Source organism: Anopheles gambiae, chromosome 3, assembly GCF_943734735.2.
Source record: "Anopheles gambiae chromosome 3, idAnoGambNW_F1_1, whole genome shotgun sequence".
NCBI lineage: Eukaryota > Metazoa > Arthropoda > Insecta > Diptera > Culicidae > Anopheles > Anopheles gambiae.
In genome coordinates, this window is record NC_064602.1 from 16,962,982 (window position 1) to 16,978,431 (window position 15,450).

The following is a 15,450-nucleotide window of genomic DNA, read 5'->3' on the forward strand; positions in this document are numbered from 1 at the left end:
TTTACGTGTGCTTCACCTTATCTTCCTGCTGTGTACAGCAACCACCACAGAAGGCAATGGGCAATCAGCATTACTCATTTGCGCGGTCACCGGCAACATATTGATCATCTTCTGCGATTGTCACAACAGCAACATAAAATATCAGGAATCACATAGATCAATTGCATGTAGATGAAAGCTCGCACGAAATGCTCTCACTAACCTCTCTGCCCACGCCCATTTACTTTTGCTACAGGATACAATAAAACGGGCATGCCGCGCCATCCGACGATACCGGGCATCGGCAACGACGAGGAGGTCGACTCGTCGCTCGGCGAGCTGGCCCAGCTGACGGTGAACAACGAGACGGAGTCCGGGTACGACGTGTCCAACTCGAAGGAGCCATACCGCAAAACGTGGAACGCCAAGTACACGCTCCGCTCGCACTTTGACGGCGTGCGGGCGCTCGCGTTCCACCCGCAGGAACCGGTCCTGATCACTGCCTCCGAGGACCACACGCTCAAGCTGTGGAATCTGCAGAAAACGGTGCCAGCGAAAAAGTCTGCTAGTCTCGACGTGGAACCCCTGTACACGTTCCGCTCGCACAGCGGCCCGGTGCTGTGTCTGGCCATGTCCGCCACCGGCGAACAGTGCTACTCGGGCGGGCTGGACGGTGCGATCAACTGCTGGAATCTGCCGAGCTCGAACATCGACCCGTACGACAGCTACGATCCGGAGGTGATGCGCTGCACGATCGACGGCCACACGGACGCGGTCTGGGGGCTGGCGGTGAACCACGCGAAGAACACGCTCGTCTCCTGCTCGGCCGACGGGACGGTGAAGCTGTGGTCACCGTCGGGCAAGATACCGACCAACAGCACCACCTTCACGTCGGAAACGGAGGGCGTCCCGACGTCGGTCGACTTCGTGAAGGACCAGATCGACCGCATCGTGGTCGCGTACAGCAGCACGCACTGCATCATCTACGACACGGAGACGGGCAAGCAGGTGGTGAAGCTCGAGGCGAGCCAGGAGATGACCGGCAATCTCGGCAAGCACATCAACAAGGTGATCAGCCACCCGACGCTGCCGGTTACGATTACCGCGCACGAGGACCGGCACATCCGGTTCTGGGACAATGGGACCGGCTCGCTGGTGCACTCGATGGTGGCCCACCTGGACGCGGTCACCAGCCTGGCGATCGATGCGCACGGGCTGTACCTGCTGTCCGGCTCGCACGACTGCTCGATCCGGCTGTGGCACATGGACAACAAAACGTGCGTGCAGGAGATCACGGCGCATCGGAAAAAGTTCGACGAAAGCATACTGGACGTCGCCTTTCATCCGTCGAAACCGTTCATTGCCAGTGCTGGCGCTGACGCCATAGCGAAGGTGTTCGTTTAATATCTCCCCTGCACACTCACCTGGGGACCAGCACCACCACCACCACCACCCGGACGCGTATTGTCGTCGTCATCGTCGTCGTCATTGTGAGCAAAGCCAGAGGCGCGTGTGCGGCGGTGGTATTATTAGAGCCTGGGGGAGCGTTCAAAGGAGGGGGATGGGCAAATCCGTAAGACTAGCGCGCGCCCGTGCGGTCGCTTTATGTGTGTGCGTGTATGTTTAGTTTTTAAAATCATACTTCTGATATAGTTATATACACAGTACTAAAAAAATGTTTGTTTTATCCCAAATTAGACAACGCACGAGCGAAAAACACATACAGACATGCACACACACACACACACACACACACACACACACACACACACACACACACACACACACACACACACACACACACACATACACACATACATATATACACATTTACAACACTAACTGCTAACAACGGTGTGGACAAACGGTAAAAGTAGAGAAGGTTCTACGCTACGTTGTTAAATAGTATCGAAAAGTCGAAACAAACTATCACAGCTAATCAAATACGAGCAGAAGCCACAGACGAACAGTTAGATAATGTTATGAGTGTACGTGTGTGTGCGTGCGTGTATGCTTGTATAACGCTTGTGGCACGTAAATTGATAAGAGAGATGCGCACGTTAAATCCTACTCTATATACGCCTTGAGAGGCGCACTAAAAGCGTTTTGTATCGAATGAATGACGCGGAATGGATGATAGACGAGTAATTCTAGTAACGATACATTTAGCAATTTCATACTCACAAACACAAACACACAGACAGAGAGACAGACGCAGTCCCGATCCCGACATGCAAGTATGAATTTGTTTGGGCGGGGTTTGCGAGTATTACGTGAATTTTTTGCTTTCGTGAAATCAGTCATGGAATGACATGCGTGGGGCGATGCTTAATTAGCAAAAGTTGAACTTGCTTCATCCGCTTGGTGTGAGATTATTTCCTATTTTCTCATAACTTTTATGATTTTCGACCTTGGAATGTGTAAATAACACAATAGTGTTTCGTGTTTTTTTGCTCCGTGTAACTTTGCATTTCAAAAACCCCTTAAACAAACAAAAAATGTGGGCAAATGCTGGCAAATGTAACTCGTGTAAAGGCGCCTTCTATTTTATCCCTTGCTTGGACTGTGTCCAGCTAATCACTGTTGCAAATGGACTAATTTGGCCTGCAAAACACAACCGTGTGTGTAAATGGTTTATTTTTTAAAAATCATTTCAAAATGATCACTTATCACCGCACCCCAAATCATCAGTACTATGATTATTAAGCTGCTCATCGTGACGAAGGTTAATTATCTCAATGTCCCCCTTTTTTTGACGTTTGTTTTAATGAAACGAAGCTGAAAACGGTCCAGAACATTCTCATTTTAGTTGATTGTGCTGCTTTTCCTACTTCCGATCAGACCGATGTAGTTGCAATAATTCAAACAAAAAAATATATGCACACACACACACACACACACACACACACACACACACACACACACACACACACACACACACACACACACACATTCACACACATCTCACACTTCCTCCTTACTCTCTCATACAAGCGAAAATTAGAATAAACAAACAGTAAATAGTAAAAAAATACGCAAACGAATCAGAATTTGGTGGGGATGATGATGGTGGTAAAACATTACATGCACCTCGACATAATTTACCCGGCATACCGGCATACCACGAGAACGAGAATATATGAGTGTGCGGGTATTGACAGGAAGCACTTACGGAAAAGCTGCGAAACGTGGTGTAGTAGTGGGTTGGTAGTGGAAAGAGTACAAGAGTGGACAAATGACAACACTGCTCGATTATGGTTCGGTTCAAGGATCGGTTGATCGTATCAAGGGAAGGTGGATCATTGAGATACAACCTGATGCAAGCACTATTACATTTTCTTATAAAATGAGGAAAACAGAGGGTAAAGCTTAGGTAGTTCACACTCACCCACACAAACACACACACCCATACATACAGATAACAACATGCTGTTTGATTTGATATTTCGTTTTACTGCGTACGCGCATGTATGCACCTGTACATGTAAAAGGGGAGCCAATGGGGAAAGGAAAGCTATAGAGTGGCACGTTTGCAAGCTAACAATAGCTTGGTTATGAAGACGGGCCCTCTCTGCATGCAAGGGGGAAAAGTCGTCCTCATAACTCATAGAGAAGATAAAATCTTAACCCTCCCGAATTTTAGGGCGCGCGCCGTAAACAATGGTATCGAATATGTGTTAGAGCAAATGCAAGCAAAAAGTATCATATTTAGTAGCCCTGTTGTGTGCTGTGGATCGTAGCGGCCGGATGGTGGTAGACAGCATCGTCTGTGCGGCACTACTTACAACTTACGCCAGTGCTGCACCGCCACCACGCACCACGCTCTGGATGCTAATAGTAAATTGCACTATAATACCCCCAAAAAGGAGTTCAAGGAGGCAAAGAGCTAAGGCAAAAGTGGAAAACAGCAGCAAACAGACACGATTATACTATATATGATAAGAGTTAGGAATGCGGAATGGGTGGGATACTGAACGATGGGAGTGCATAGTGTGCAAGAGCAATCAGCAGACGAGGAGAGCACGAGATCGGTACGTGTGTACGTGTGTGTGTGTGTGTGTGTGTGGTGTGATTGTGACTGAAAGATATAGAAAGAAGCAGCGGTGGGAAGAGGCAGTAATAGAAGCAAGGAAGTAAGTAGAACGAAACAACAAATTATAATAACCCACACACACACACACGCACGCACACGTTGCGCGCATTATGATATGATATGGGAAATTGTATTTATTTTACTCAAACTCTCTCCCCAACTCTCCCAACACCACCACTCTCCGCAAAATGCAAAGAAAAAACGCGAAAATATGTTGTTAAAGATTTTGATTTATTAATAAAGTGTAGAGTAATTATGATTTCACATCGATCGTTCGTTATTTGTTTGCCTTTTTTTATGTTTTTTTAGTAGTATTGATGTTTTGATTTTGGTTTTACGTTTTTTCGCCCCTTTTTTCTATTATATTCTTATGTTTTTTTGGTTTTACTTACAGCCGGCAACACACCCGACGGCCGTTGCTAATTCGAAATGTACGTGGAGAACAATACTCTATCAACGCTGGCCGTTGAAATGCGCGTTTCGCGTACAGATGGAAGATGGAAATGCGCACTTTAAGTTTGAGAACACACAGGGATACTTAGGAAGCCATAATCTGGGAGTTATCTAACGAGTCCGGCAAGAGCGTTACAGTTTTGCTGTACAATAAATTCTAAACCTCGTGTGTGTGTGGTAGTGTGGTAGCAGCTTCTTCACGTAGCTAAACGGGGAACCGGAAGAGCAACGCACTCTCCACAACGCTAATCTGCGAAAAGCACCACAGTAAGAATTAAAGGAAGAGGAGTATAGCGCGCACAACACACTATTAATAGCAATACAAATTTTATATAAACGCGTAAACTAAAGGAACAGTGAGAGAACTAGAGGGTGGAGCAAAGCAGAGCAGATAATTGAAGCTGAAAATGAGCTGAAATTATTAATCATAAAAAAAAACACCTTACAGACAGCATCTTAATCACCTCCGGCGGCGGCATGCTCGTACTGCAAACGAGAAGATGCAGCTAGAGTTGAGCTAATTTTGAATGGACAAATATAAAACAAGTATGTAACTTTCTGTTCAATATGCAACACTGGCCAAAAACCTATGGTTTCCATTGTTAAAGTAACACAGTACAGTAACAATATGCGACAAAGCGCAAACATAACTTAAGAGAGAGAGAGAGGAGCTTACATTTACGACGACGCCAGTTTATAGGGCAATAGAACTGCACATTCTCTTGTTTTCCTTCTTTCTTTTTTTGTTCATGCCAATGGAAAAGCGAATGCTGCCTCTTCCTTTTTCGGAGTTTCCTTTGAAATTTTATTTAACTTAATCGCAAGCGAAACACACGCAACCCGTATGATAATGGAGAATCTTCTCGCCAGCTTCCGGTTCCCCGCCTGACTCTCTATGCGTGTTTGTAGATACTGAACCAAAAAAAAAAATGAACAAAAATGAAGAAGGAAACATAACACATTAAAACCGAAGCGAAAAGTGGATAGAAAAGAAGCAAAGAAGGAAAACAAACAACAACAAAAAAAACCCTTAAACATAGCAACTCGTACTCGAAATGTAGCATTTCATGCGTAGCGTTATAGTAATATAATAGTAATGGAAACAACATGGAAAATGAAACAAAAAAAAACACATGAAAAACGTTACACAAGTATTGTGCAGTAAACACTCAAACACAATAATAAGCAAAAGAAAGAAGCAAAAAATGGACGACAAACTAGAAAGTTTCTTTTTTCGTATACGTTTTTTTCTAGTGTGTTGTTACACGTAAAGGGGTGAAATGAAAAGCAATAGAACTTTCAAGTCATGTTTCTTATAATTGTTAATGTTAATTGTTTTATTTTCCTTCCTAATTTTTAAAACACTCTCCTCTGCTAGCAAAAGCAGCAATTGCAACTTGATAAATACAGTTTTATTTCCAATTACCACTCTACCTAACCGATCCACACTTGCGCAAAACTGCATAGAAGTAAAGTTGAGCAGACAACAAGAAAACAAAGGCAAGCAAAGCAACTGACATGGCAAAATAATACACACACGCGCGACCACTCTCTAACCCCAAAAAAAAAAACAACAAAAAACAGTCGTTAATGATAATAAGTAGTTATAAAACCTTTGATATGAATAAAATTCAATGCATCGCTGAATTGTAGTTTATTTTAATAGAATATACAAGTAAAAAGTAAAAAGGACAAAAGAAGTAAACAAGGCATGATGAGAAGAAGCGAAGACGAACAAAAAAGGAAGTAACAAACAAGCAAGGAAAATAGAATGAAATAAAACTCGGAAAGAAGCCGAAAAGAAGAAACGTAACAATTCGAAAAGAAGCAAAACAGACACAGTTGAACAGAAAAAAAAACAAACGGACCATGAATAATGTGGCAATACCGGTCTCGCGAATGGTAAATAACCCTTATAAATCCTAAAAAAATGAAACCCTTGGGGTAAACCGGAAGCTAACAAAGAAAGAAAGAGAGAAACCAAACAATAGGGAGGTGAAGGAAGCAAAACCCATTTGAAAATAAGCAAAATACACTCACTATCACTATTCGAAGTGCGCAATGTTTAACGAGCAAATATAGCCACCATTCGTACCATTTAGAACCGTTCATACTCACCTCAACTCACTATAGCCATCCAATAGAGACACGTACATTCACACACACACACCATGCAAAACATACAAAACATACCATATATGGCATTACACACTATGATAGGCAATATGCGCGCAAACAATTTAGGCAATATGCACGCGCGCGCCCGACAAAGCTAATAGTAAGTGGCCTGCAAAGCACGGACTCTTTTTTTCTGGAAGTTAGCTAGCTAGTAGCACTGAAAAGCAGAAGAGAAGAGGAGAGAAGTGGGGAAGTAAAATAAAGAAAATGAAACAAGAAAACAGAAAGAGAAAATAACCCGAAAAGGACAAATACGAATAATAAAAAATAAAACAAAATAAAACAAAAAAAAGTATAGCAAATACACGCTAACGTTCTCGAATGTGTTAGTTGCTGTGTAAAATCGCTTTGAAAAAGAATTTAAAAGAAAACGGGGAGAAAGGGCACACACACACACACACTGGTTGCCTGGCCGTTTCATTGCCAGCTACCTACCGCGAGATGTCCTTTTTGCCTGATGACGATGATAATGATAACGTTGATGAAACTGGCGGGGGACGAACTATTACTACTAATACTACTACTACTATTACTACTACTAGTACTAACTACTAAACACACACATAAACACACAACAGTACCGAAGAAAAAGAAAGAAACAAAAACTGGATCATATTGTGTTTTACCTTGTAATATATTGTATTTAAATGAAAACATGTACTAATAATTGAACAATGATGATAAACGTATAAAAAAAAGAGCAAGAAAACACACACAAAACACAAAAACACAACAAAGTAGAGAACAAATAGAATTTAATCTTAAACGCGATTAACAAAGAAACACGAACGGGGAAAGAACAAACAAAAGTTGGAAAGTGTGAAACAAAAGTGAACAATTGAACGTGATGATGATGATGTCACACTCAAGTCAATGGGTGGGACTTTAAAACGAGAATGAGAATGGAGAAAAGAAAACAAAGAAAAAGGAAACATGCAATAAAGCGCCGGAAACGACAGAATAATCACGTAAGAAACGAGAGAAGAAAGAAAAAAAACACAAATGAAGCAGGCCAGACCGCATTTAAATAAGCGTAAATGATTTGAACAAATGCAAGAAACAACTATGAAACAGAAAGGTAAAACAAATAGAAGGGGAGAAAAGTAAACCGAGATGTCCACGGTGTCCGAAACAGAGGCAAAGAAGAAAGAAGAAAGTAAAGAACGTGAGACGAGTAAATCTCGTTAGAAAACATAATGTTTGAAATCTAATAAGAAAAGTGCAGGAAACAGAAAGCGCAGGAACACGACAGGATGACAGGACAACAGTAGCAGCAACACCAGCAGGGGAGTAATGCTGGCGGGGTAAATGACATTAAATTTATTAAAGTTTAAATAAATGGACTAAAATCAAATAACCTTGCACGCGTTTTTCTCATTTAACTATAATTTTCTGATTGGAAAAAAATGCTACCGAAATACTTGTTAAGGCTTGTGTTTAAAATGATTTAATTTATATATTATATTGTTTTGCTCCCGTAGGACAACGTGTGTTACATGTTCCGCCCGGCCGTACCTCACCACTTTCTATATACAAACAATTGATTTCGGTAATACACAATCTTCGTCCGTCCACTCGCCCCCCCAAATGTAACAGCTCCACACTTACTTCTGCCCAGCCCCGGATTCGTTAGCACTTCGCATTCGTATTCGCTAAGCCAAAAAGCCACTAGGTTCTAGGATATAATATGCCAGAATAAAACAGAAGGACGCCTGCAGTCGCTCCCCGGGATTCATCAAGCCAACGTGTGGGGAGAATGGGATAAAAATTGTTACTAAAAATAGAACAAAATTCAACTATACAATGGTGTGTGTGTGCGTGCTCCCGTGAGCGCAATAATCGACCAAAAACCATCACCACCCCTTCAGACCCACACTACGCCAGGAAGATAACGAAAAAGATGAAAAACAGTATCAGCACGCCAAAGATCTTGATCATCAGCCAACGGTTCTTCGTGACCGATTGGAAGTATTTGAGAATTTCCCCGTGGGCCGCCTCCACGTTCAGCTCCACGTCCTGCAGATTGCTATCGATCCGTTCGACCATCTCCTCCTGCTCCTTCACCATGTGGGCCAGCTGCTGAAAGATGCCACCCAGCTCCACGATCGTGCTTTCGATGTTTTGCATCGTTTCGGCCCGCTCCTGCACGTAGCTGTCGGACTCATCGTACAGCACCAGCTGCTGCTGCTGCTGCTGTTGCTGTAGCAACGGCGCCCGTTCGGACGACGATCCACCAGACGTGCCGGCGCCACCCATATCGATGCACACCTGATCCTGCTGCTCCTGTAGCAGCAAGCTGCCCTGCGTTGAGCCGCGCATCGTCGACGGTGGCAATCCACCGGCCATCGGACCTTGACTGAACTGTAAAATGGTGCAAAAGGGGAGGAGCGAAAATGAAATGATTGTCTGGTGAAGCTGGAAGCTGCCTTTTTTGCCCGGCCGTACCTGATCCCGTCGCGTTTTCTGCTGCTTCAAGTTTTCCGTCCGCACCTCCAGCACCTGCTTGAAGTCGGAGCTCATGTTGGCGAGCTTGGCCTGCAGCGCCACCACCATGTTGGAGGAATGTGAAAGCAAATGCTTGCCGTTGCTGGTGGACCTTCGTTGCGATTTCGAAACCTCCTGCAGGCGGGCGATCTGTTGGTTGAGCGAGTTCAGGTCGCCCTTGATGATGTACGTCAGCTCCTGTATCTCGGCTGGCCGGTCGTCGAAAAGCGTCTTCTTCTTAGCCACTGGAAAAATGGGAAAAATACGGTTTGAATTTTTAAACCACGCTTACATGCAACGAGAAAAGTGCAGCAAACACTTACGTAGCGTCAACTTTTCCAGCTTGGTGTACGTGCTGGCAATGTTTTTGCCAATGTGCTTGGCAATCATCATAAACTCCGCGTAGCTCTGCATGTGCTTGGCCTTGCGCGGGTCTTTCAGGTTCACTGCCCGCTGGATGTTGCGGCCCTGGAGCGACCGGATTGCGCTCGCAAACTCACCGGAACGGTCCCGCGCCGTCATCGTGAACTCCGGCAGTGCACTGTTCTTACCGAGAAGATCGTCGTCCTCGTCCTCCTCCTCCTCCCGTTGGCCTTCACTCGCCCAAAAGCCCTGTTGCTGCTGCTTCGGTGGTGGCTCGTTCCAAGCGTTCCTTGGTGCGGGATTGGTCGGTGCGGGTGCAACCGAGGCAAAGATTCGCTGCGACAGCGCTGGTAACCAGCTGGTGGCCGAACTAGGGGCCGGATATTTGGGCTTCTCGGGGATGTCGTCTTCCACTCGCTGGTGGTGGTGCTGGCTAGTGCCCGATGACGAGGCGGAAGTTGCTGCTCCGTCCGAGCCGATCGTTATTACAGCGAATGAGTCACCCGTATCGTCAGCACCGTAACGACGTCTTGCCCTTGATTGCATCGCATAATCGCGCTACCGTAGCACCACACCAACCGAAACACCCATTAAACGCCACCCCCCAAAGGAAGGGCTCCTCTTTTGTTGGATGTTGTTGTCGTTTGCGTTGCGTCTGCAGCGGGGAACGGCGGACGAGAGGGATCCTGCAGACGGGAAGGACGGGTTTTTTTCTTTAACGTAGGCACATGGGATAATTTGCGGGTAACACAATTAGTTGGTATTTGCGCCCATTGGAATGAGTGAAATCAATTGTTTTTGTACGATTTCCTACAAAATGACGTGGAATGAAAAAGTTACAAATTTTGGCTTATTTTTTCTCTGCTGTTTTTGACAGACTGTTTGTCAAAAGGGACCAAGGTGAGTAGTGTAAGGTAGCTCATTTGGCTTTTTCTTCGTTTTTATTTTTTTTTAAGTATTATTCTATTTCACACAAGATCCACATTAAAATATGAGCAAGTTATTGAATAACATAATATTTCATCAAAATTTGCAGACAATTAACCTTTTTTTAAAGCCTTTTTGAACGCTACGCTGTCATACCAACTGTCAAATTGATCTCACCTCCAGTGTGTATCTAGGTATCTTGGGACGAATGAGAGAGTTGTCAATTTTTTTATCAGACACACGACCCGGTGGTATTTTGGAGCACGATTGCATCCACTTAAAACTTAATTAAAATAGAAAACGAGCTGTTCGTGACTGAAAATGACGCTCTACCACTTTGGTAACTGTGCCGCGTTGGTGTACGTGCCGTACTATTTCACCTACAAATATTCCGGACTGTAAGTACCTAGCCTTCTGCTTCGCGTTCCGAATGTGGATCGCTTCCGTGCTGTGATTTTATCTTTTAATTAAATTATGTACCATTTTTCTTTACTCTAACTCGAATCGATTCATGCAGCTCCGAATATGGTGCGTTCTGGAAATGCGTTCAGGCGGGCGGAATTTACGTGTTTACGCAGCTCTGCAAAATGCTTGTCCTTGCAACGTTCTTCCCCGACACCGACACCTTCACGGAAGGTGCACCATTTAACTTCATTGCCGTAAGTGTACCCTCCCATCATGCACACACACACACGGGTTTCGACTCACTGTCCCTAATCACCCTAATCCTGCCCTTCCATTACAGGAATTTCTCCGCTGCAGTGTCGATCTGGTCGACTTCCTTGGGCTTGCCTTCGTGCTGTCTCGAATTCCGGGCAAGGGGCACAGCAAACTGATCACCGCCGGGTTGGGCTGGGCAACGGCGGAAGTGATACTGTCCCGCGGCCTGATGCTGTGGGTCGGCGCACGCGGGGCCGAGTTTTCCTGGCTCTACATCCAAAAGTGTCTCGAGTCGAACGTGCTGCTCGTGCAGCACCTGTCGACCGCTACCCTGCTGTGGTTGTTCTCGCGCCACGATCTGGACAGGAAGCTGGTGCCGCTGGTGGTGCTGCTGCTCGTGGCCACCTCGTACCGGGGCGTATGGCTGGAGGGAACGCTGCACGCCATGTCCGCCGGGCCGTGGCTTAGCTTGGCACTGAAAGCCCTCATCACGAGCTGCATGGGCGTCGGTACGTTGCACATCTACTCGGGGCTGGCGCAACAGATCGGCCTGTAGGGGCGTGGTGTGGTGCCCCCGTTCTCTGCTCAATAGTGTACAACTATCGAGTTAGTAGTAGTAGCTACTCTTACTTTCATTGTCTCTAGTGGTGTTTGTTTTGGAAAACTGGTGGACACTTTGATCGTTTATAGTTTCGTTTTATTTAAGTTCGTGTTGTTGCATCGGGTGAATAAATTCATCAATAGCAATACGGTAGTTAAACATACAGTTCAGTTCAGTCTTCAATTTTGTACAATTCTACCCTCGATAACACCACATTCAGACGTACAGCAGATACACTATCGCTACAAAAGAAGGTATAAAACTAGGTAATGACCTTATCGTTGCATTAATGAAGTGGCCAGTTTTGAAACTTTTGCACCATTACTGGCAATCCATATTCATTCGTCGCAATACGTATGATTTTAGTAGCGGAGAGTTCTGTAAAAAGTAAACATCAGCTTGTTAGGATAAAATAGTTACAACAAAAGATGATTTACTTTACCTAACAGCTTGGCAAACAACGACGCAGCAATTTGCCGACTGCCCATCTTGGCCTGTATCATCTCGAACGGGATGGATTCGTCCGCCACCTCATCGAACAGGGAGCGCAGCACTACCTGCAGCGCGTGGCTCGTCACTACGCCTTCGTCCTTCTTATCCTTCCGCTTTTCGCTGTGTGGATCTTCCGTCCTTTTCAAATAGTCCCACTCCGCCGGATTGCCAGTAAAGCGCGTCAGGAAGCTACGCATGCTCGTTGGAGCGTTATTGCCCGTTGGCTCAACACACGGAGCAGATTCGGCCGTTGTAACCATTGCAGGAACACCCGGCAACTCGGTAGGTAGTTCAATCGGCGCTAACGTTTCAATTGGTGGAACGATTTCGGCCGTTTGTACCTCCTCCGTTTGCGGAGCATTGCTCTTGCAAATACCGTTTTTATCGCGTTTGGTTGTTTTTTTCTTGCAAAACTCAAACTTAGAGAGGGGTGTGGCTCTCTCCTTCCGTACGGTGAGGTGGCGCTTATACAGGAAGCTATGAAGCCAAGGGCGCAATGGTTCGGCGAATAGTTGGTTCAGCTTTTGCTCAGCCAAAAATGCTTGCACCTCTTGCCTTGGTTGTTCCTGGGGACGGAGGGATCAGTGATGATTAAACTAGAGAAATTGCCACTCCACAACTACTCACCATGGTGACGGTCGTTTTGGCACATTTTGCCAACTGTCGTGCCAAGCAGTTGGTACTGATCTGCGTAAAAACGTCCACAATTAGCCTCGATCGTTTTTTGGGGACGACGTTTGTTGGGCTAGTTTCGTGTCTCTTCTCCCCCATAAGATTGTTTTCGATTGGTGGGTTTTGTTCAGTCTCGTCAGCGCTGTTCTCTTCCTCTTTTACTCTGTGGAGGAAAAATAGGAGTTAAATATGAATTCGAGGTAATTTTATCTATTTTTTAGGTTTCGTTGCTTACGCATAAAATGCAGCATTTAAAGAAATTAGTTCTATTTCGTCCTTATTGTCTTCCTCGTCGGAAACATACATCGGTACTGGCTGCAAGGTGTCTTCTTCTAATGGAAGGATATCACTATCCCTCCAAAAAAGAGAAAAGATAAAATGAACGGAACATAAACCATAAACTCGTTACAAATAAATTACAAAATTACAAATTACAATAAATTACTCTTTACAAACTACTTCGGCTTACCGAATACTATCCACTGCATCTAATTCTGGCTCTAGCGAAGGATCGATATCCATCAGGTCGTCCTGCGTAACGGGCAAGTCCGAATGTATCATGGACGCCGGTTCCGTTTCCGCTTCCTGCGCTGAGTCGTTGAAAAAATCCAACAACTCATTAGACCTCGCCTCCCCGAAATCATTATCCACCGTATGATACTCTTCATCGTGGCGCAGCGAAGGCGGCAGCTCGCGCAGCGTAATGTCGTCCACGTTTTGTACCGTTGTGCTTTGCTGGCTAGCCAACAGCGCATCAATCACATCCTTCTCGCTGCCGGCTTCCATATGCATGTCGATGTCCATGGATAACAATTCGTCCAAGGTTATCGGCACTTTGGGGCGACCATCTTTGCCGGGCCGGCACTCAACCTCAAACTGTCGAACACTGAAAAAGGGGAAAGAAGTCTCAATGGTAAGTGAGTATTTCAACACGGAAAAACGGCAACACAACGACAAACTCTTACACATTCTTTTCCTTGTAACCAATTTTGCGTCCCTTGAAATGTTTCTGGTCCACAATTAGTATGCGATCTGTGGGAGAAAAAATATTATAACGTAAATTATAACATACGGATTAAAATGTAAATTCCCACTGCTCTCCACATACCACGAAGTTTCTGTACATTAAACAGAAAAATGTAACACATTCCGCAAACGATTTTGGCGTTTACATCCAACGGCTTGGTGCGGCTTTGAACGAGGTCAAAAACAAATTTGCTTGAAATGAAAAGAAAGAAAAAAATGAAATGTAACGCATTGTCATTGCGACGCTCTTCCAACGCTATCGGTGGTACCTCACTTCCATGAGATCGAACTGATGCTCGTTCTTTTCTACCAGCCGAGTGTATTTCTTCACATTGGTGCCGGCCGTTAGCACGCACGTGAACAGATTATCGTTCAGCAGCGCCACTTGCTGCTCTTGTTGAGGTTTTTCTTTTTGGGGTGCCATTTTTTTTTGGTTTTGCTAGTTGCTGAACACTTTTTACTGAGCTGGAAATGGTTTTGTTACAGAAAACTGCAGGATGCAGGAGGATTGAGAATTTTGCTACTAGAAAATGCTGTGACACAACGTGACCGTTCTGCTCCGATGCTGTCCGTTGTAATGACAGAAAATAGCAACATGGCAACAGGGCTAATGCCTGGAGCCACAGTCTCTGGTTGCTAGTAGCAACGGATCTTATGTATCGAGTGGAGCGAAGAGAGGAGAGGATGATGGAATACGGACCCTGTATTCTCTATATGCACACACACGCACACACTCACACGTCACTTAGTAGATCGAGTGTATTGAGTAACCACACCGTGAATGATTGTTCCTAGTTTGATCTTAGTAGCCTTTGTTTTGTGCAATCCATCTAGCGCAAGTGTACACTGCCTAAAAAATTGGCAACAGGCCAAACGGATTTTTCACCTCTTAAATGAGCTTTAATGTTGAAATCGTATTTAATAGAAAATCTGTTTGGCTTTGAAATTGATTCATTTTTGGTTTCTTACTGGAAACAAAATGAAACTGTTTAGTCTAGAATAAATAGAATGCATTAGAGCAGTGTCAGCATTGAGGCTTATAAGAGTCTTTTTAGAGAGCTTAAAGGAAAGCGTAGAGAAAAACTAGGATAAAATCTCTAAACATTTCACTTTTTAGTTTTTTGAGACATTCAAATTTCCCAGGTGCTTCTTAAATTTAAAAGTTACATTAAGAGAAACCAATTTGCGACAATTACGGATTTTGGAAATGATCCCGAACCTATATTGAGCTACTGGCCCTGGAACTGCTTAACAACTCATGTTTGTTGTATGATCTGGCACTTGAAATATGTTGCCAAGATTCCGAATTGAGTATAAATTATACCATCCACTGATCCCATACTGGTCTTGGAATCGATTTCCAACCTTCATCGGTTTTACAACTGCTACTAAACGTTTTCCAATGCAACAACTGTATCTGCCCTGGCTGAGACAAAGAACGAATCGCGAACCAATCCTTTATAAGCAAGAAATAGTCATCCAAGTAGCCAAGAAGTAACGCAACTAATGAGCGTTACTTCTT

The 15,450-nt window shown here is 44.6% G+C and overlaps 4 protein-coding genes across 10 annotated transcripts in view; 2 read left to right on the forward strand and 2 right to left on the reverse strand.

Moving 5' to 3' along the window:
* LOC4578045 (striatin-3) overlaps window positions 1-4,336 on the forward strand; it is a 30,049-nt gene extending 25,713 nt beyond the window's left edge. For all 6 annotated transcript variants that reach the window (XM_061662603.1, XM_061662606.1, XM_061662608.1 and 3 more), the window contains one exon: window positions 236-4,336. In XM_061662603.1, coding sequence (XP_061518587.1) covers window positions 236-1,383 — 1,148 coding nt within the window. In that variant the 3' untranslated portion in view covers window positions 1,384-4,336. The remainder of the gene's footprint in view (window positions 1-235) is intronic.
* Window positions 4,337-8,134: 3,798 nt separating this feature from the next.
* LOC1275612 (syntaxin-5) lies at window positions 8,135-10,450 on the reverse strand. Of its 2 annotated transcripts, XM_314876.6 has the most exons (3): window positions 9,511-10,450; window positions 9,149-9,432; window positions 8,135-9,064 (listed from the first exon to the last, which is right to left on the reverse strand). In XM_314876.6, exons 1-3 carry the CDS (start codon window positions 10,094-10,096, stop codon window positions 8,579-8,581), a joined length of 1,356 nt encoding a protein of 451 aa, XP_314876.5. In that variant the 5' UTR covers window positions 10,097-10,450; the 3' UTR covers window positions 8,135-8,578. The 2 variants fall into 2 exon arrangements, with proteins under 2 accessions (XP_314876.5, XP_061518593.1); XM_061662609.1 differs by having other exon boundaries at window positions 8,135-9,432; window positions 9,511-10,434.
* A 141-nt stretch (window positions 10,451-10,591) lies between these two features.
* Window positions 10,592-11,901, forward strand: LOC1275613 (BOS complex subunit TMEM147). The gene is made up of 3 exons (XM_314877.4): window positions 10,592-10,875; window positions 10,995-11,136; window positions 11,223-11,901. Exons 1-3 carry the CDS (start codon window positions 10,799-10,801, stop codon window positions 11,691-11,693), a joined length of 690 nt encoding a protein of 229 aa, XP_314877.2. The 5' UTR covers window positions 10,592-10,798; the 3' UTR covers window positions 11,694-11,901.
* Window positions 11,818-14,688, reverse strand: LOC3291806 (uncharacterized). Its single transcript, XM_557916.2, has 8 exons — window positions 14,198-14,688; window positions 14,011-14,120; window positions 13,868-13,934; window positions 13,372-13,788; window positions 13,138-13,257; window positions 12,858-13,086; window positions 12,181-12,796; window positions 11,818-12,116 (listed from the first exon to the last, which is right to left on the reverse strand). Exons 1-8 carry the CDS (start codon window positions 14,350-14,352, stop codon window positions 12,025-12,027), a joined length of 1,806 nt encoding a protein of 601 aa, XP_557916.2. The 5' UTR covers window positions 14,353-14,688; the 3' UTR covers window positions 11,818-12,024.
* Window positions 14,689-15,450: the final 762 nt, after the last annotated feature.